The sequence below is a fragment of the Cygnus olor genome, chromosome 1, assembly GCF_009769625.2.
Source record: "Cygnus olor isolate bCygOlo1 chromosome 1, bCygOlo1.pri.v2, whole genome shotgun sequence".
Classification (NCBI taxonomy): Eukaryota; Metazoa; Chordata; class Aves; order Anseriformes; family Anatidae; genus Cygnus; species Cygnus olor.
This window is the reverse complement of record NC_049169.1, coordinates 145,235,953-145,256,441: the sequence shown is the minus strand read 5'-3', so window position 1 is coordinate 145,256,441 and position 20,489 is coordinate 145,235,953. Positions and strand designations below refer to the sequence as shown.

The 20,489-nt window shown below is 42.9% G+C and overlaps 1 protein-coding gene across 5 annotated transcripts in view; it reads left to right on the top strand.

The window, feature by feature from the left end:
• Positions 1 to 323: 323 nt before the first annotated feature.
• TMEM255B (transmembrane protein 255B) overlaps positions 324 to 20,489 on the top strand; it is a 72,007-nt gene continuing 51,841 nt past the window's right edge. For 3 of the 5 annotated variants that reach the window (XR_005819436.1, XM_040555518.1, XM_040555721.1), the window contains exons 1-3: positions 324 to 436; positions 9,241 to 9,383; positions 13,532 to 13,594. Coding sequence is in view for 4 of the 5 variants with exons in the window: in XM_040555518.1 (XP_040411452.1) it covers positions 376 to 436; positions 9,241 to 9,383; positions 13,532 to 13,594 (267 nt within the window). In the remaining variant the exon portion in view is untranslated. Of the gene's footprint in view, positions 437 to 871; positions 976 to 9,240; positions 9,384 to 12,585; positions 12,935 to 13,531; positions 13,595 to 20,489 lie in introns of those variants that run through there. The other 2 variants (XM_040555594.1, XM_040555790.1) reach the window with 2 other exon arrangements.

Here is a 20,489-nt window from a genome sequence, read left to right as displayed (position 1 = left end):
ATGTGGTGCTTAGTGATATGGTTTAGTGGCGGTCTTGGCAGTGCTAGGTCGGACCAGATGATCTTAAGAGAGCTAAACCTAAATGGATTCGACGCAGACGAGGTGCAGCAGCTGAGGGACTGCTGCCCCAGCCGCCCCACGCAGCCACCCCGTCCACGGGGCCCCTCCGAGCACCCCCCGAAGCACCGGAGGCCGGCGGGCGGCCCCGTCCCCCCCTCAGGGCCCCCCTTGGCGAAGCGACCGCTGGCGGCGCCGCTCGCCCCGCCCTCGCCCCCCGCCGGGCTCCCCCCCGGGGCGGTCCCGGTCCCGGTCCCTCCCGCACCCCTCCGCGGGCAGCGGCGGCGGGAGCGGAGCGGCGGCGCCCGCCGGGGCTGGATGATGGCGCCGCCGGGCGCCCCGGCCGTGCCGGGCCCTCTGGCCCTGCTGGACCCCACAGGTGAGCCCCCCGCGGGACACGGGCTGAGGCGGGGGCGAAGGCGGCCCCCGGGGGGCGGTGGGCAGCCCGGGAGCCTCCCTGCGTGGAGAAGGGGCCGAGCCCCGAGGGGATTTGGGCTCTGTGAGGGGGGGGCGGGCAGGAGGCAGGACCCCAGCCGGCTTCGTGCCGCGCGGCTGGCGCCCACCGAGGCGTTATTCACGAGTGTTGATTTTTCCTTTTCAGCTTCCCGCTGCCCGTAGTAAGTCACTGATACGTTACCGCTGTGTGCCAGGTTGGTAGGAAGCCCCCCGTCCTTCGGTCTCGGGTGGAAGCGCCGGGGTGCCGTGCTGGAGCAGGTGGGGATGAGCGAGGGGCACGGCCCTGGCGGAGGGCACAGCGGTTGGTGTCGGGGTGTCGCTAGCGCAGCCCCACCTAACAGCCAGCTAAAAAGTGTATCAGACCTCAGGTTTACCTTAAAACAATGGTGTCGGCGTTGAAAAGGTGACAGTGGAAGATGTGCCGTAACTTGAAAAATGTCTTTGGGCAGACAGCGGAAATCCGTAAGCTCTCTTTAAACCAGCGATTAGCTGCCCATTAAATTATTTGTAAGCGAAACAGTTGCTGCCAAAGCAGTGAAGTCATATCGATACTGCACGGTATCACTTACTGTAGCCATACTACATAGTGTCAAAGCACAGTATAGTGGTTTTTTTTCTCTCTTCATAATACAATTGTAAAAGAGCACAGCAGTGTTTCTCAAGGATTTTTGAATATACAATGCACTGACAGGTTCTTCCTCACAAATTCATAATAAAGATAAGAGACAGACCTGATGCGAGCTGCTGTCTCGTGGCTCAGAATGAATGCTGTTGCATCGGGTTTAATTAGTTCAGCACTCTGGACAAGTCAAGCATTTAATCAGAAAAGGGAAAGCGATTGCCAACAGCGGGTGTGAATATCCCTTTGAAGCATCTCAGTCCATCGCATTTAGTTTTGGGAAGCAATGTAGGATTAATTCACTGGCACAAATCATTTTTGAAAATACACAATGAAAAGCATAGCCGGGAAGAGAGATGGTGCTGAAATGAACGCTGCAGTAATTAAAAATTATTAATTTAGCTCCAAAGACCTTCCCTTAAATATTTGCTTGACAGTATCAAAGCACCAGATACAGAATTGGCATTGCTGCTTTGATACTGTACTCCTCTGTCTTTGGTGACTTTCTGCTTAAATTATCTTGTTATGTATGGTTAGTGCCACTCTGTCTGAAACAGACTATCACAATTCTTTCATTAGGTAATGAAAATATACCTTTTTTCCTGCCGCAAAACTTTCCTCCCTTATCTTTTCTCGTATTAGGATGCTAATACACATTTGGCTGGAGCATTATTTCAAATAAGTGAAGTGAATTTAGATCACCTTAACTGGATCAAAGAGGAAGGTATGAAATTGTGTGGCGCTAATATCCAGCCAATGTGATTGTGGTCCCAGCAAATTGCTGCATCCTGCAGTCTTTCCTTCCTTGCCAAAAATCATTCCACACATTTTTATAGATTTTATGGTGTCTGGAGACGGATTTTTAAAGCAAGTTGTGAAGTTAGCAAAATATAGTCACTTTAGTTTTAACTAAGCCTTTTTACAGTTAAATTCCAGATCATATGCAAGTTTTCCAGAGTCTAGATATGCCGTTTCACTCTATTTTTCTCTCCCTTGACCACTGCCCACATTCCATGCTATGGACACATCTCATTGTAAATTCATTTGTTCTCCTTTTAAACTCATCCTTTTCTTCATTCAGATCCAGAGCCTACTGTTTATCAAAGGATCTACCACTTTGCATTCTACCAGAAATCTGATCTATGCCCTCCCCACAAAATCATCCATTTTCCACAGTCTTCCTGCAAACTGAATTTACCTCTCTGGCCATTGTGAGCAGGGTATTGTAAATACAATTTTATTTTCTGCAACTGATGAACGGAGAAGTTCTGCTGAGTCTTTTGCTACTGTGTGGCCAGTGGAGCTTGATCTTCAGCGGGCACTTTTTCTTTTTGCTCTGGAGGAAGAGGTAATAATAACATGTTCACGCCCTCTGTTGACCCTGGCCACAAGCTGATGTTAATGCGGATATGATGAGATTTCTTTCCACACGCTTGATTTTTGGTAAGCTGAATTATGAATTTGAAGCATTAATAAATTGGAGTGAGGTTCAGACTAAGAGCATATGCTCACACTGAATCATTGTTAAAGAAGTTAGAGGGGATAAATGTCAAATTTATTCTGAGAGTCACTTCATTATTAAAAACTTGGAAGGTCACTAGCCTTCGGTAACTGTTTCCTGCACTACAGAAACATCAGCACGGGAGGAAAAATCAACCTAGAATTACTGATAGCAACATTTCCTCTGCTCCTAAATGACTTTCCTTTTATATGGTTGGCCTTTGTTCCAATACCTGGCACAGAGATTGTCGGGGAAGAGGGCTGAATCAGACCCTCTGTGCTATGGACAGTGTTCCTGGGGAAACAGTCTAGCATTGCTTTTTGGCTGCACAGACCCATGGGTAGGTACAGTAAAAGCAGATCCAAAAAACTGCTTGGCAACTGCTACAAACAGCAGTAAACAAAGATTCGAAAAATCTTGGGAGCCAACATGACCGAAATAGCAGAAGGGTGATAATAGTAGGAACCATTGGCAGCTGTAGCCCTTTTCATCTGAAGATACTGTGCTGCTTTACAAAAATTACTTTGGCTTCACAATAAGCTTGTGACTTATATACATATAATTGTACGCATTTTGATAAGGACACCAACAATTTCTGTTGATGGGACTAAGGAAACCCTGACAGGCGGAGTGGAAACCAGTTTAGAACCCAGTTTCTACCCATCTACTCTTAGCATGTGGCAGTCCTTGAAAACAGGGACTTGCATGTGCAAGTCTCTGCTGCAGAAGGGGGCTTCCTCTACCCCGGTAAGCCATCTCTGCTAAGCGTGGAGTTTGTGGCTACCTGCAGGTAGTTATGAGAGCTTCCAAAGTGGAATATAAAATGGAAGGTATGATTGGATATTTGCGTCCAGTGTGAGATGCAGCTGGTAAAAGATCAAAGAATGTGAGGATTGAAGGGTATCACATCCATAAATCGATCGTGCTTTCTAAGAGCTGTACATTTCAAAGTTAAAATGTAGTTCAGTCCAAAAAAAATGACCTTATAAATAAGGGCATCCTTTTCTGTTTTATCTCAGTAAGTCCGTATCCGATTTACTCCAATTACAAATGAGAGTGTGCCTCTTCCTAAGACATTTTCCAGCAAACCCAATCTGGAATCAAACTCATGTGTTTCTTTTTTGCGTATCATTGATAATCAAAACTTTGGAAGGCAGCTTGGACGTATGCTTTATCTCCATTCAATCTGATTAGCCTTTGCCAGTACAGGTGTTACTTTGAAAATGCAGAGGCTTTGCTCCTCAGGCATTTCTCGTAAAAGCCTATATTCAGTGGTTTCAAAAATGCTTGGCTGAGGAGCGTCTGTCCCACTGACTTTCAGAAGGTTTGTATTCCTGCATCCCTTTACTGTACGTCTGCATTACAGCTGCGGTTCTGTAACAGTGTAGGTGTTATAATTGATCTCTCTTGACTATTGTAAAATCACAGAATGATAGAATAACTCAGGTGGGAAGCTACCTCGGGAAGTTGCTAATCCAACCTCCTGCTGAAAGCAGGGTCAACTGTGAGGTCAGACCAGGTTGCTCAGGGATTTTTCTGGTTGGATCTAGAAAACTTCCAATGATGGAGACAGCACAATCTTTTTGGGCAAGCTCTTCCAATGCTTGACTGTCCTAATGTTAATTATTTTTTGCCTTATATCCAATCTGAAACACTTCTTATGTTTCAGTTTGTGTCCACTGTCTTTTGTCTTGCTGCAGTAAGCCACTAGGAAAAGCTTGAATCTGTCCTCTTGATGACCACCTTGTAGGCACTGAAGGATTGCTACTAGCCCTGCCAAAAGACCTCTCTTCTCCAGGCTGAACAAGACCTGTTCTGTCAGGTTCTTACACAGTGAGTTCTCCAGCCCCGTGACTTTCTTTGGGGTCTTCTGTTGGACTTGCTGCAGTTAACTGATGTTTTTCCTCTACTGAGGGCCCCAAACTGGCCGTGATGTTACATGTGATCTAGCAAGTGCTGAATAAAGGGTCATAGATACCTCTCTGATCTCCTGGTGATGCTCCTGTTAATGCAGTCTTCTGTTAACCTTTGTTTCCAGGGCACACCGCTGGCTCATGTTCAGCTCGTTGTCTACCAGCACACCCAGGTGCTTTTTCAGCAGAGCTGCTCCCCAGCCCAGCAGTCCCCAGCCAGTATTGGTGCAAGGCAATGGTTGTTGTTTTGCTCAGGACTTTGCATCTGTCTGTTGGATTCTGCAAGGTTTTTGCTGGCCCATTTTTCCAGCCGCTGTAGATCCCTCTGAATGGCAGCCCTGCCCTCCAGGAGTACTGACTGGTCACCAAGTTTGTTGTTGACTGCCAGCTTGAAGAGCATGCACTCTTATCACTTTCTCCAGGTCATTAAAGAATACAGTAAAAGGGACAGGTCCCAAGACAGACCCCTGTGGTACTCCACCTGTTACCGGCTCCAGGTAGAACACAATACATTAACCACTCCCTCTGAACCCAACCATCCAGCCGATTTTTTAAACATTTGCTTGTCTACCCATCCAGACCATGACATCCCAACTTGGTTTTGAGAATAGTGTAGGATGCAATGTTAAAATCTGTGCCAAATGTGACGTAGATGATATCCACTACTCCGCAAGTACAGACATTTTGTCATAGGAAGCAGTCAGGTTGGTCAGGCATAATCACTTTTGGTAAATCCTTGTTGACTGTTGCCAATCTCCTTTTGCTTACGTGCCCAGAAATGCCTTCCAAGAGGATCTGCTTTCATTCCAGTCTCCAGGAAGCCAAGTGAGACTGATTGGCCTGTAATTCCCTGAATCATTTTTTGATTCTTTCTGGAGATAGGCAGAGCGTTTGCCTTTCTTTACCTACTGGGGATTCCCTGATCTCCATGGCTTTTCAAAGACGATAGGGAGCAGCAAGGGCATCAGCCAGTTCTGGTGGCATCCACGGATGCAGTCAGTCAGGTGGACGTGAATGAACTGAGCTTTCTCAAGGAATCCCTAATTCAATCCTTATCCACTGCTGGTCATTCTCCTCCTTGAATCGTCTCTCAGAGGGAGACCTTGCTGGTGAGCACAGGCAAAGAAGGCGCTGAGTACGTCAGCTTGATTTGTGGCTGCTGCCACTAGTTCATCCGCTCAGGGTTGGCCCACGTTTGTTTTCTTTCAGTCTCTGTAAGGACATGGCAAGTGGAAATAACAGAGTGGCTCACCACTTGAGTAAAGATTTAGGTTTCTAATAATATTTTATAGCTGTAGGTTTTCTACTCGGACTGTATGGATTAAAGCTGGCTCAGCTCTGTCTGTGCTGCTCTCTGCTTTCTTTACTGCAGCAGATAATGCCCTTCACCTGCACGTCGTGTTGGTGACCCTGGTCCTGACTAGTTCTCCCATCTTTCCTTTGCTTTTCAAGCACTTGTTTACAGAAATGCTCTATTTATAGGACAGGGTTCACTCTCCTCCCTGTTGCATCAGTGTTGATAGATCTGAGCTGTAAACTGGAGTAATTCAGTTATTAGGGCTTAAAATAGCCTTTTACAAATCAGTTGTCAGGCTCAGTACTGCTAGGAGGAGACAAGATGACCAAAGATGGACACTTAAGCTGACCTAAACTGTGAAGCCAATATCTTGAGAGCCATCTCCTCGGTAGCTTCTGGGGATATCGCACTAGTAAAACCACTGGGGATACTGCAAAGCTTTCCTTTGGCTGAGTGTTGATGTTTTCATGCCCTGTAACAAAGCAAGCTGGACTTCATAGCCATCAGAGTACTGGAAATGTGGAGAACAATTGGTATTCTGTGAAACACTGAGCAAACCTAAATTTCTTGTGTCTCTGAGACCTGAGGACACCTGGCACTTGTTTTAATATGACAATGCAATGGGGATTCCTTTTGGGGAGACTTAAATTTCTGAGTGCAATTCTCACAAGTGCAACCACAGGTAAATGAATTTCTCATGCTGAAACTACATGTGGTCTTTACACTTTTTTACTGACCGTCAGGCCCTCCCTTCATTTTCATCCACTTACATGGTTTTGAGCTGGCATATGGTCTGCGAGCTGCACTGCCTGTAAACAGCACACAAAGGTACATTTTGAACATCCTTTTTTCCGCAGCAGCTCTTTCAAGTATCCAGTAATTCTGAAAAGGCAGCATGGTTATGAAGCTTCACCAGTTCTCCCGGCCTGATTTTCGTGGCTGTGGAGGGTTGGGCTGGGATAAAGATTCCCAATTGTGAATTTTGGTCTTGCCCTCAGTCATGCTCCTTTTGGTTTTGCACTGAAAAACATTTCTGCAATGTAAATGGAGTGGTCAACAGAAATTTCCCTGCTATGGGAAGGCTTGGCTGGTTTATGCAACAGCTGCTGCTACTAAAGCGGTAGCTGCCGTGGGTCGTATGGCTCCATCATATAAAACCAGTGCATGCTTGGACAAGGCTTCACAGAGACACAGCAACCTCCAGACATATTCAGAATAAAGATACTTCTTTGTTTACTTCTCCCTATTTCTTTTTTCAACATCAGTGACTTTTCGTGTATTTCATAAATATGGTGAGCATAGCCAAGCATCAGTTTCCTAAATCTGTAGGGCCACACTATATTTCATGTGTCTCTTATAGTAGGCTGTCAGGTTACAGAGTAGGCTGGGCAAATGACTACAACAGCAGTGTAACTATGAGATAAAACAAGCAACTAGTTTGGTTATTGTCTGGGAATCTGAAATTAAGTAGCTTAATCCATATGCTGATTGAAGGACTGCATTTCTTTTTATTTTTTTTATTTTTTTCCTGAGACTTGGGGGGTTACTGGTATTCTTCTATTTGGTGTGCAGTGTGCTGCATTTCCATGCATTTTGTAACACCTAGCTCCTGGAGCTGGATGCCTGAGAGCTGCATCTTTGAGGTGGATCAGAGAGCAGTTTGCTGTCTCAGTAATGTCAGAAAATCTTAAAAGTCTCAGCTGTAAGAGCTCAAAGACTAGAAGGCATGTAAGAACATGATCACTTCAAATATTTTTAAAAAATCCAATAGATATATCTTTGCGGGAATGGTAACTGACTTGTGAAGTTGTAAGTCTGCTTTCCTCTCCTGAACTGGCGGCACTGAAACTGAGCTGGCTTCATTTAACCCCATGCACGTGGTGAAGAGCCGATTGATAATGAAGAGCCTCTCCGTTTCCATGTCCTCTCTGACCCTCCGTGGATTAATGAGGAATCACCAGAGGCAAACAGCTGGGGCACAGACTGGAGGGGAGAGTGCAGAGAGTTATTGGAGAGTCCTATGAATTATTTCTTGATCTTCAGCAGGAAGGCTTCGTACATGCAGTGAAAGAGATGTATGTAAGCGCAATAGACTTCAGTAAAGTTGCCTGCATTTCATACTAAAAAGCTGGACTCATTTTGTCTGTTAGCGCCACTGGAGAGATGCCAGCAAACATACAGATTTTGATTATAGAGGCATTTATTTATTCATTGAAATTATTTGACTTGGTTTGCCAGCATCCCTAATCTAGCCTGGCTTTTGAACTGTCAGCACTTAACTGAGTTACCTGCCTGTAAATTGGCCACGTAACTAAAATGACTCATTGCAAATGGCCTCTGTTTGCCGTTGGACTTCCTTCGTTTGCCCTGCTTTTGCCTACAGCAGATCCATCGAGTCTCACCCCTGGAGTCCAATACAAACAAGAACGCCTCCTCTCTCACACCTGCCCCTCCCTGGCTAGTGCTGTTGCCTCCAACATTCAGCGCAACGCCGCAGCCTCCACCTCACCCCGAGACGCATCCCGAGTGTGCAGGCTGCGTCGAGAGGCTGCAGAGGGGAGAGAAATCGGTTTGGTGCTGCGGAAGGGCCTGAAAGGGGGACCGTGGGCTCTCTGATTCATTTGGGTGCCTTTTGTTAGTTAGGGTCACGTACTGATTGCTGGTTTTAAATAAGTCTTACTAAGTCTGTGCTGTGGGCAGGTGCTCTGATGTTAGCACTCTGGTTGCAGCTCAGATATACCACCACGATAGCAAGGTTAAGTGGCTTGAAGGAGGCTGAAAGCAGTAAATGAGCCTGCTGTTTTTCACTTCTGGGCACCTGAATCCAACCCCCAGTGACACTGAATGTATTTCATCGAGCAGCTATTATGTAAAAAGGCAGGCCCTTATGTCATTACCTGATATTACAGCTTTGTTTCAGAGATATAGATTGGTTTGCTTACCCTAGTAAATGTGAACAGCACATTCATTTTCATGATAGCACGCAGAGCTTATACTAATCTTGTTTAAAATATAAATTCATATGTTCTGTCCACATAGAGTTAAACTGGAACTTCACAAAGGTAAGCATTGTTCAAGGCCTGCAGGATTTGACTTACGGATGTGAGCAACGACTTAATTATAAATGTTACTGCAGATAAGGCATAATTACCATTGTCACTGACATTCGGTTCAGCTAAATAAAAACTCATCTCGTACGTGTACCTGATGCGTGTGCATTAAGCTATGTAGAGCTCCAGCTAACTCCTTATGTTTCTTCGGTCTGCCTGTTGCCTGCCAGCAGTTTTCCTTAGCAGGAGAACAACAGTGGGTTAACAACAGAAGAAGTCAACAAAAGGTCCATTATTCGCTCTGTCATGTTTGCAATTAAAAGCTCCTTTTTCCCCACTTTCTGCAGGGCAGTTTGCAAAAAGGAAGAAGACTTCACTTTGGTTCACAGTCTCTCTGCTGGTGGTGTCTATTTTCATACTGACCATAGGGCTGGCAGCTACAACGAGAACAGAAAATGTTACCGTGGGAGGCTACTACCCAGGCATCATTGTGAGTAAAGGATCCTACTCTAGGATATTGGGTACAACTAAATAAATTATTATCAGTTGGATACAGGAAGCTCTTATTGATTACAAAGGAAAACAAAGAAAATTCAGTTTTCTTGAATTTCACAGGAGGGAGAAGCTCATTTGTTTTGATCTGGTTCTAGAGTGGGATTAAATAGGGAGGTAAACTCTGTTTTTCTGAATTGCCCTAATGGGGAGGTTTTAGGTGGCACAGGGGGGTCAAGTTTACACTGCACATCTGTGTGCTGATCTCACAGTACTATGGTGGAGGATGTGCTTGACAAGTGACTGCAAAACAGGCGTGGGATAGATTTAAATGGCCTTTTAGAAATTCACTGCTTCTATGGTAGAGTCACTCTGCTCTTGTGTCCATGTGCCAGGAATTCTGCTGGATCCAGTGCAGGGAAAATGCTGCTGATGGGCATATGGAAGCTTCTCCCTGGAGTCTGCCCAACTTCTGCATCCTCTTATACAGCCTTGGTGTCTGTCCTGCTGTACAAGTTCCCCTTCCAAAGTCCTTAGTCTTGCTTTTACCTTGGGAACATGTACCCCAGAACATGTACCTGCACTGGGCACAAGGCTCGCGTTGCATCTCTTTAACACCGTAGTGCCTTGGTGGCTTCTGGGCAAGTGTAGCCCTTCCAGGCCTTGCACCCATGGCTCTTTCCACTCTTAGCAATCAGTCATACCCAAAAGAGTGGAAACCGCTGGAGGAAAAAAAGTTTTTTGAGATGAATGGGCTGAATTTTAGAAAATAAAGAAGAAAAAGTGCCCCAAATAGTGTCTCTGACTTGCTTAGTCTCCCCTGGCCAGCAAGAGGAGGCAGAGGGTGCAAGGTGAAGAAAGAAAAGAGGTAGGCTCCTGCTTAGGTATGTGGCTCCGCCAGTGCCAACATGTGCTGCAAGGTACCCTTAGTTCTTGTTCTCTGTAGAATGAAATGCCCAGAGAAGAGGGATCTGTATCTTCTAATACAGTGCATACATTTTGCATTGCCATTAATAATTGAACTGTTCAGTTTCATCTTGGTGTCGTGCTGAGAACAGGTCTTTCGGAAAGATAATTTTGGGATAATGATCTATAAGGAGTGGTGTTCTAAAAATAGAACAAAAAGTAGTTACAAGAATAAAACCTTAAAAGAATGGGTTTTCCTTTCTTTAAACTGAAATAGATAGATTAATACTGATAAAAAGTCTTCTTCTGTAATTTGAATTAAAGTATTTTAGAAGGCCACATTATCTGCATTCATTCCCTTGAAAGGAGTTTCATTTTTAAAGCAGTCTTGATTCGGTATGATAAGTAATAAACCCGTGTGCACAAACCAGTTTATTTCAGCATTTAGTTTCTTTTAGGAAGAAAACAATGTCTATTCACTCAGAAAAAAAATAATAAAATGTTTTTTTAAATATTAATCATTAGTTAGAATAACTAGAATATATCAGAATGCCTTGAAAGCAAAACCTTTAGTAATAATTTTCCCTGTCAAAAGATTGTTGGAGCTAAATAGTTTTCATGAAATTCAGAATTCTTTTCATGCACACGTGGTGTATTATTGAAGTGACGGGAAAAGAGATGGTTATTTATCAATGTAAATGTTTAGGAAGAGCTAAAGATGCTGCACAAACCCTTTGTGATAACTTGCCAAAAGCCTAGTTAGAGGGGCACAGCTGTGTTCCTGCCCTGCTGCTGGAGGTTGCTGGCTCATGTGTAGCATTGACAGATGGACTATGGGAGGGCCTCGCAGAGCTGAATAATGCTCCAGAGGTGCTCCTCTTCTCCACTGGCAGTAGAGGGAGCTTAGAAAATTGTCAGAGCACTGATCGTGAACTTGTAGATAGCTAGAGCTCGGTAAGTGAATTTGACATTACATATTTAACTCTTGGGCTGAAAGAAATTTATGAGGTTAGACAAAGTTAATTACAATTAAAAATGAAGTCTAGTTCTCACAGAATTTAACAATAAAATAATAACCTTGAGGCTGGTTGATGAGACCTAAATCTCCATCGGTCTTAGGTAAGGGACTTTGGACTCAAAAAACATGCAGAATTAGACCCTTACCTTGCAAACACCTGCAAATGTGAACAAGACTATTCACTTCCATAGACTTACTTGCATCTAGAAGCATTTGCAGATCAGGGCTTTAGGGCCAGATTCACAATAAAAGTTGGGCATCTGCTTAGTTCCTGTTGTCTTCAAGAAGAGTTAGGTGCCTTAATTTCTCTTTATGTTTGGTGATTTGTCATTTGTTTTGGGAAAAGTTTTTTTTATAAAAGCATCTTTATAGCAGTAGGTATTATCTACATTTACACATCCAAAGTAATTTAACATACAATATTTCTGTGTGTAGGTGAGTTAGTATAATGTTCCACTTTGGAAGATGCCTGCATTTAGTAGATCACTGCTTGATCATCTGTTTGGGTTTAGGGTTGTCTTTGTGGAACCGGTTGCAAAGCTGGCTTGGAACTTCTTCAACCTTATTTCCTTATAAATACTGTTTATACTTAAGTATTTCATATCACTTCTCTGTGACTACTGCTTGTATTATTTTAATTAGCTATTTTTATAATCTTTCAACCAGGAGACCACAGAGTCCAAATGTCCCAGTCACCATACAAGAAAAGCAGCACATATAACCCTAAACCAATCTCAGCAATGTCGTGGCTTGCAGCATGATCTCTATCTGGTTCTTTTTATTATTATTTTTTTATTTTTCATTTTTTTTCCTGTATGTGGATAATAATGCTCTGCTCTGTGCCCTCATTTGTAAGCCTTAAATGGGACTGCATGGATTGCTCCTTTTAGGATGAAAAATTGGGGTTGGAACCAGCTGTCATTTTGATGTAGCTATATTAATTTACAAAGTTGCTGTCCCCTGAACACAGTGTCCTTGCTCAGGGTTCCAAGTCTCTCCCCTACTCAGCAGTCAGCACAGACGTGCTTGCACACTCTTTCTTTTTCAAAATCTCTACTTTCAGTACTTGTGCCTCTCTTTCACATAAATCTTCCCAAAGCACTCAGTAGCTAATCCCCTTTCCCTACATTTGTCTTCTTGAGGGGGAATCATGGATTCCCGTTGTTACGCTGAGCGATTAAAGTGCTTACAGGAGATTTGCTTTCTGCTGCGAGTGGTTGTGCATAAGAGCAGGGAATTCACAGGCCTCGCTCACGCCCTTGGCTGGGACACTTAGTCCTTAAAAACCTAATTGGGCTTGGAAAAGAGGCTTTGAACCAGATTCGGAGACCTAGTTCCAGGAAGGGGTTTAGACACCTTAACAGAAAATTCATGCCTCGTCCATGGGGTGCGTTGGGTGGGAGCTAAGGGGGTGAGCGGGGTTTCACTGAGCAGGGAGGAGTGCCAGCCGCACTGAGTGCCTGCAGAGAAGCATACAGCCAGCAAGGCAGGGAGGGAACGCTGTCGAAACAGACCTGCTGGTGATACTGGCACTCCTGCCGTGGCTGTTTCTGAATCTGTGGCCAGCTAAGTCTTACGGGGTTGTCACTGAGGAACCTCCTTGTCTCCAAGCCCACATGAGCCTGGTGAGAATCCTGGTGCCAGGAAGGTCAGATGAGGGCTGGAGCACTTCTCCTATGAAGTAAGGCTGAGGGAGCTGGGGATGTTCAGCCTGAAGAAGAGAAAGCTCTGGGGTGACCTCATTGCAGCTTTTCAGTACTTAAAGGGAGCTTATAAAAAAGGTGGAGAGCATCTTATTGCTCAGGCAGACAATGACAGGACAAGGGGGAATGGTTTTAAACTAAAAGGGAAGATTTATATTAGACGTTAGGAGGAAATTCTTCACTCAGAGGATGGCGAGGCCCTGGCACAGGTTGCCCAGAGAAGCTGTGGATGCCCCATCCCTGGAGGTGTTCAAGGCCAGGCTGGATGGGGCTTTGGGCAACCTGGGCTGGTGGGAGGTGTCCCTGCCCATGGCAGGGTGGTTGGAATTAACTGATCTTTAAGGCCCCTTCCAACCCAAGCTGTTCTATAATTCCATGATAACATTCACTCTTTCTCCTGACACACCCCAATTATCCCATCTGTATGATACACCTGCTCAGATATCACTGTGACGGTTTGGTATGTTGACCAGATATGCTGACCTCATGTGTTTCTGTTGGTTTTGTTCTTTGCCTTAGCTTGGCTTTGGATCTTTCCTAGGGATTGTTGGCATCCACCTGGTAGAGAACAGAAGACAAATGGTAAGCAACTGCCCTTTTTGTTTTCTTTTTTTGTACCTTAATGTCTTAAGAACATGAAAAGCAGAGATTTCCAGCTGACTTAAAACTGCTGCATCTGCTCCAAAATGTTTTTTTCATTTTTTCACCTTTCTGAAAAGTTTCTGAGAAGTATGAAGTGGCCAGTGACTCTCTCTGTATGGGGCAAGGAATGATTTAAGGGGTTATCACTTCTGGATCACTATTTTTTTTTTTAAACCAAATTAATTCCCTGTTAGTTTAGTGAGTTGGACTGACTCAGGGCAGGTTCAGATGAGTGCCAGAATTTGGCCAGGAGCGTGTAGCAGAGAAAAGGATGAGGAGAGAGGCCAAATGCATGGGATGTGCCAGTTTGAGCAGCAAGGAGCCATGTTATCAGCTCTACCATAACAGACGATCTCATCCTGCACGAGAAGTTTGTCAGCAACACTTTCCTGAAAATATGCACGTTAAAAGAAAACGAACCTCAGAGCTCTTGCTATCAAGGCTAGGTCAGACAGGATCTGATGATACTTTGTGGTTTGTTTTTAGATTTAGCTTGGCTCTGCAAACTGCTTGCTTTTATTTATGTAAGGAAGTCATTTAAAGTCCTTGGGTCCATCTGGGCAAAGGAAAGTATATGGGACTGGATTTCTGCAGTCTTACACTTTCCTTGCTCTCAGCAAAAAATAGCAGTGTCTTGGTTGACCAGAAGCATGTCCAACGTACACTGTACAGTAGACTGATTATAGCTAAGCATTATGAAATACAATTCATTTCATAATGCAGAACCTTCACAGGTATAAATCAAAAGAGCGCTGTTGAGCTCAGAGGAGGAAATGATTGATTTACCTTGTGTTTTGCTAACAATATAGAAGTAGTCTGCTGTGATTTCCTGTTTTCTTCTTAGTAATTCCAGTCTTGATTTGATTATTTATAGTCAAAATTCTATCATAATGTGTTTTTTTTTTTTCATTGTCTGAAAGTTTCAGTGGTGTATTTCAAGTATTCCCCTACTTTCAACTTTTGTTTCTATCTGTGTTTCTCAAAGAGGTGAGACTGATAAAGCCATGATGTTTGTCTGTGTTGTTTTCTGTTCCCTATTCCATTTTAAATGCATTGGCCAATTTCAGGCAAATTTGGCAGGAAGGTAGAGAATTCAGAGATGCGCAGCTCCTTCGGGTTTCATGGAAATTCACATATGGGTTCAGAAAAGAAGTGTAAGTCCCCCATGGTGGTAAAGGCTGCAGTGTCAGCTCATCACCCTGAACAACTAGGGAGTCCAGATGGAACATGACCTGTGAGACACAAATCTGCAGCAAGCCAGGCCTCATTAGTATTTCTGGTAACAAAACAAATTATTTGTTTTTAAGAACTATTGTCCCTCGTTTCTACACTGGAGACCAGGATGGATAGCTGGTTCCAAGTTACAGGCTAAAGGGTGGGTAGATGACAATAGCTTTGTCTTCCACAGCATTCACGTTCCTTTACTGTTTTATTGTTCAGTTTTCCTAAGAGGCAGTTTAGCCTCTCTGTTGCTTCTGTCTTCAGCAGAAAATACAATGATTGACCAAAAGAAAGAAGGTGGGTGAGATGCTACCAAAGCTTGTAAGATTCAATGCCTTGTATCATTTGCACAAGGACAGTGAAGAAATAAGTATCCAGTGTGTATGGTCTTAGTGTTTGTTTGCATTTACCAGACTGGAGCAATGAAAACTACTTTCTGTTCATGACAGTTATGATCTGGCTGTTGAAAGATTGTTTTGTTGGGGAACAGACCAAGAAGGTAACTAGAAAGTTTAATTATGCGTCTCGTCTTGAGTATCACCCACAGTGCGCTAAGCCTGGAACACTGTCTAAGGCTGAGCTGCTTGTTTTCAAACGTCTCGGAAATGAGTTGGAAAGGGTTTACATCATACCACAACTGAGGACAGTAATTATTTCCTGGAGTGTAACTGAGTATATTTAATTGAAAAGATTGAGGGCAGCTTAAACAAACTTGCAGCCATCAATAAGACTGCAAAGACTTAGATAAGCATAGAAATGTAACAGAAATACCATTTTCTGGTGACTAAAAATTCTGTTCATTGCATCATAACAAAAGTGTGAGGGGAAGAAAAGGAATTATTTACTCAGTTACTTCTATTTTAACCGGACTTCCTTTGAACAGTTACATCTGTATAATTTGAGTTTAACCCAGTGTAGCTCTGACAATTTTTTGGCCCTGTAATGACTCAAAACTTCATTTTCGGTTTTTAAAATTGAAAGTGAATGTAGGTTCAATTACACTAGAGAAAAATCCATTTTAATCGACCTTTCCTCCATAAATCTATTTCTCTCTTTGTCTTGAAGTTGTATTTATTTGTGACGTATCCTCTGTAAGTCCGGATTTATTCATGGTTTATGAAATGCTAAGTGCAATATGAAATATGTAATGGTTAGCAGAGCTAGTCCAGCAAAAACCCAGCATTCAGTAAATGCAAACACAGGGTTTGAGAAGGAATGAAGGCACAGTTAGGCCAAATGGACAATAGTTTGTTCTTAAAACGTGACATTAATGATGTTACACTTCCTTGACCTTCTTCTTGGCATCCCAGAGTCCACAGTGGGAGCTCAATGTGCTGACCAAGGTATAACCCTTAATTCAAAGAAACTGCTGCTTGCAGAATCAGGCTCTGCCTCATTGACTAGCATGATTTCAGTTGAGCTCTCAGCATTCATGCTCGCCTCTGTTATGCAGAGCTTGGCACCAGCAGAACAAAATCTCCTTTTGACTGAGGATAAGACGCCTTTACACTGATTTGGGATGTTTATAACTAGCAAACAGCAGAAATTAAAGCATAATGTTTTGCTGTCCCTTTTTTCCTCCCTTGTAACCCACAAGGCAGGTCATGGATTGAAGAAGAGCATAGCTGTAAGTCGTGACATTACAAAGGCGCACTTAGTCCAGCCGGATGCGTGGAAGATAATATACTGCTCAAATCAAATGGATTTGATTGCAAGACACGAAGTCTCCTCGCTCGTTTGCTTGCTTGCCATCTCCTCATGTTACAGTACGACATATTTCCGATTAGAAAATGAGATGCTGAAATTACATACAGAGGTAGGGAAGGCTGGAGTGCGCTGGGGGTCTGTGGCTGTAGGGCTGAGCTGAGAGCTCTAAGCAGTGCTGAGCAGGGAGGTAGACACCTCTTTCAGCAGAGTCCCTGGTGTTTCCAAAAGGACGGTTGGAAGTGCTGCAAAAGGTTTCTCTTCAGATAAGCATGGAGGTAGCATGAGCTAGCACCAAGAGACTCGTCACTCTTTAAATGTGCAGTGTTAGTAAGACACAATGCATATTGTTTTGGCTAACCCTGTGGAAAAAAAACAAGCACTGTCTCACACTTTCCACTCATACATCTCTCCAACGCCAGTCGCATCAAGCCATTCTGTTCACAAGGCTGAAAATGAGCGTGCTGAATATGTGGTGCCTCCAAGAGTGACCAGGAGATACCAGGGCACCATGATAACTGTCGGGTTTGGAACATCTGCAGTATTACGGTGCTGCCTGGAAGAGCTGTAAGTGGGGGAGTGGGAGTCACCCCTGACAGCAGCAGAGCTACAGCAAAGCCAGCAGCAAAGGAAGGAGCAGAGTGTGGGGAGAAGATACAGGAACGTAAAGGACAGAGAGAGAAAGAGGAGTGGACAGAGAAGGAGTGACCCCACAGGAGGTGTGAGTTAGCGCAGACTTCAGTGCTACAGTTGTCTGCAGCAGGTCTGACACCTGTATTTATCTATTGCTGAATTTTGCTTTTTGTTGTTGTTGTTTTTTCCTCACAGTAACACACAGTTAATTTTCTAGCTGACATGTCTAAGACACACTCAGGTATAAAGCTAATGCTCAGCTGACTAAATATGGTCCTTGAGTTGCAATGATTTTTACGAGACATTGTTTCTGACAAAAGCAGAAAACATGAGGGAGGCTAAAACATGGAGCTCTGCACACAAACAGAAAAGGCAAGGCTATTTCTTCAGACTTCTTAAGGGGTGCTAAGTTTAGGTGGCTTAATATACTTGCTTCCCGATGTCTGTCAACAATAATTAGATTTCAAATTAAGTTCTGTAAAAAGACTACAGCAGAAGTTAGAGAAACAAAGCAATAATTTTCTCTTCTTAGTAGTTCGGACTTCTCTGACAATGCAGGCATTCCTATCCTGTGTTGAGATGTATGTGAGGTAATATTTCATTACTACTTGTGATTATTTTCTTGCCACTAGACTTTGTATCTTTTGCAGAAGAAAAGCTTTTTCAGAGAGGTTATGTGTGTGAGCCAGTTTTCAGAAGTGTAAGAGCCAAACCTCTTTTGCTACTCAAAACCAATTATATTTTAAAAATAGATTTTGTCCATCAGAAAATCCCCCCCGGGTATTTTGTGTAAAGGTTGTGGTTAGTAATACGTATACAAAGAAAAGATATTGATGCAGATACCTACCCTACACTGTTCAAACAAATTGTGCTTTGTTTTCTTTTTCACGACAATTGAACATCCTGAAAGCAACTGGCTTTCATACAGATTTTCATCAAAGATGCTAATTGCTGATAGATTCCATGTAACATATTAAGCTAATTAAAGCAGCTTGTTTACATTAAGAGAAATACAGTTACAATTCTGTAGATCTCCTGAGACTGTCTTTGCTGTTCCTGCAGAAATAAATGGAAAAAAGTCTTTACTGTAGTACCGGGGGACATGCAGATCATGTAAAGGTAATCATTGTCATTACCGAGGTATTATTTCTCACTGGAACTCAAGCTGCTGAGAAAGTCAATAGTACTTCTCTTTTTTAGTGATTACTTTCTTGTGTACTTATATTTGACGGCATTCAGGGTAAAACAATTGTTGTTGATGTAAAAATGATAATAGTGGAATAAATTAGCAATCATCCTTGTCTTGTTTAGCACCTTTAAAATGATTACAACTGAAAAGACCTATTACCATCTTTTCAGTCATAAAAGTGCACTAGATTTTGTGGTGTGATTTAACTGCATGTTTTAGAAGCAGGCACAGAGATTTGTATACAGCTAAACATTTCACGTTGACACTGACGCTTGTGTGAGCTCAAGCATGTCTCTTCTTTACATATCTGCATTTCTTTCAAAATATAACAGCATCTTATTAGGTGATAAATGTCAAGCAGTTTATTCTTTGAGAACATTTCCCAGTCTCTTATGTCTAGTTCCTAGACTGCTGCAATGAGGTGCCATTTAGAGGCATCTCTTTTTCTCCTGAGATTCTAGAAGGAGCCTTGAAGGGTGATTTGGGTTGGACTATTGAGTTTTACATGTCTGAAGAGTGGTAAGAACAATCCAATATTAAGTGACAGTTATATTTGTCTTCTCTAATGCTGAGGAGATCACAGAAGATACCGTACCGTAACTCTGCCCAGTTTTAGAGTGGTGCAGCCTGTGTCTAGACTGTCCAGTCTCCTTTTAGACTATAAACATGGTGCCCTTTTGGATATTATCTGCTTTATTTGGCAGGAAGCTGCTTTGTAACCCCTTTCTAATCCTTTTGGGGAAGGATTTTGCATGTTGTCTATCCACAGTAGGTCTGGGAAGTCTATGTTATTCCTTGTCATGAAAGAGAATATTCAGTAAAGTCATGTGCACAAGCAAAGCAAAAAACTGGAGGTGTTCTGAAGTTCAGTTATTTCAGCTGAAGAAGAAGACGACAGGTGTATATCTGTGGGTATGAAAGCACCTTCCAAAGTGAAGGCAAGTGAAATTCAGAAAATAAAATTATATAGACAATAAAAATGTAAATAGTTGAAAGTTGTTTATATTTTATTTCAGTTAGCATGTTACAAGAGACTTTATTTATTAGGATTAAGTATTTCATGAATGAAGGACCAAGTAAAATATTTTATGTTTTCTAATACAGATTTTTGACCTTGTATGTTAAAAATGAGGATTTCCACTACATAATAAATATGCAACAACTATAGACATCAAAGTCATACTTCATGGCACCTCTTGTCTTCTGTAAGGTTTGAATGACTCGGTATTATTAAATGTTCTTGCTAGTTTCAAATGCTGAATATGGGGTGGTATTTTCTGCTATTTTTCCCCCCATTTTGAGTGTTTTGACAGAATCAGAGAATGGTTTAAGTTGGGAAGGGCCTTTTGTTCAACTAGTTGCTTAAAGCAGGGGCAAATTCAAAGTTAGATCAGGTTGTGCAGGGTTACATGTAGCCTCTAAATATCTGCAAAGATGTGGCTGACTGCTGCCTCATGCCATGGTGTCTTCAGTGAACCTGCTGAGGGTGCACCCTGGGCCCTCACCCAGGGCTTCATGAAGATGTTCTGCAGCTCAGGTCATACCCACCCCTGGTTCCTCAGCTTGTGACCCAACATGGTGCTAGAACAGTCTCAGAGAATAAACTACCATATTTTCACTGTTATCATTGGCAGAAAGAATTTCAAAATTTGTGCAATGGGGGGAAATGCAAAGGGGGAAAATGTAGGAAAGAGATTTTGACTTCCATTTGGAGAGCTGTCTTGGCAACCATCATGGCTTCAGTTTGCTTCTGGAAGCTTAAATTAAATAGAAGGGAGATACATACATGTGTATATATATGTGTGTGAGTGTATGTATACATGCACAGCACAGTTTATTATTGTGCATTTATTACACATGCACCAGCACAGTTTATTTTCAACACTGTGATGTTTAAAGTTTGGCACTGCTTTTTTGAGTCAGAGGCTCAAACCACCGATTCAGTTTAAATCCTCCATCTTATTAAATGGAAGTCTTTAGGAATGTAGTTAGGGATGTAGTTCCTTTAAGATCTGTGCTTGGAAACAGCACACAGAATTAAGTGCATAACAGGACATTTTTTTTTTCTGCCAGTTTGCTTTCTTGTGG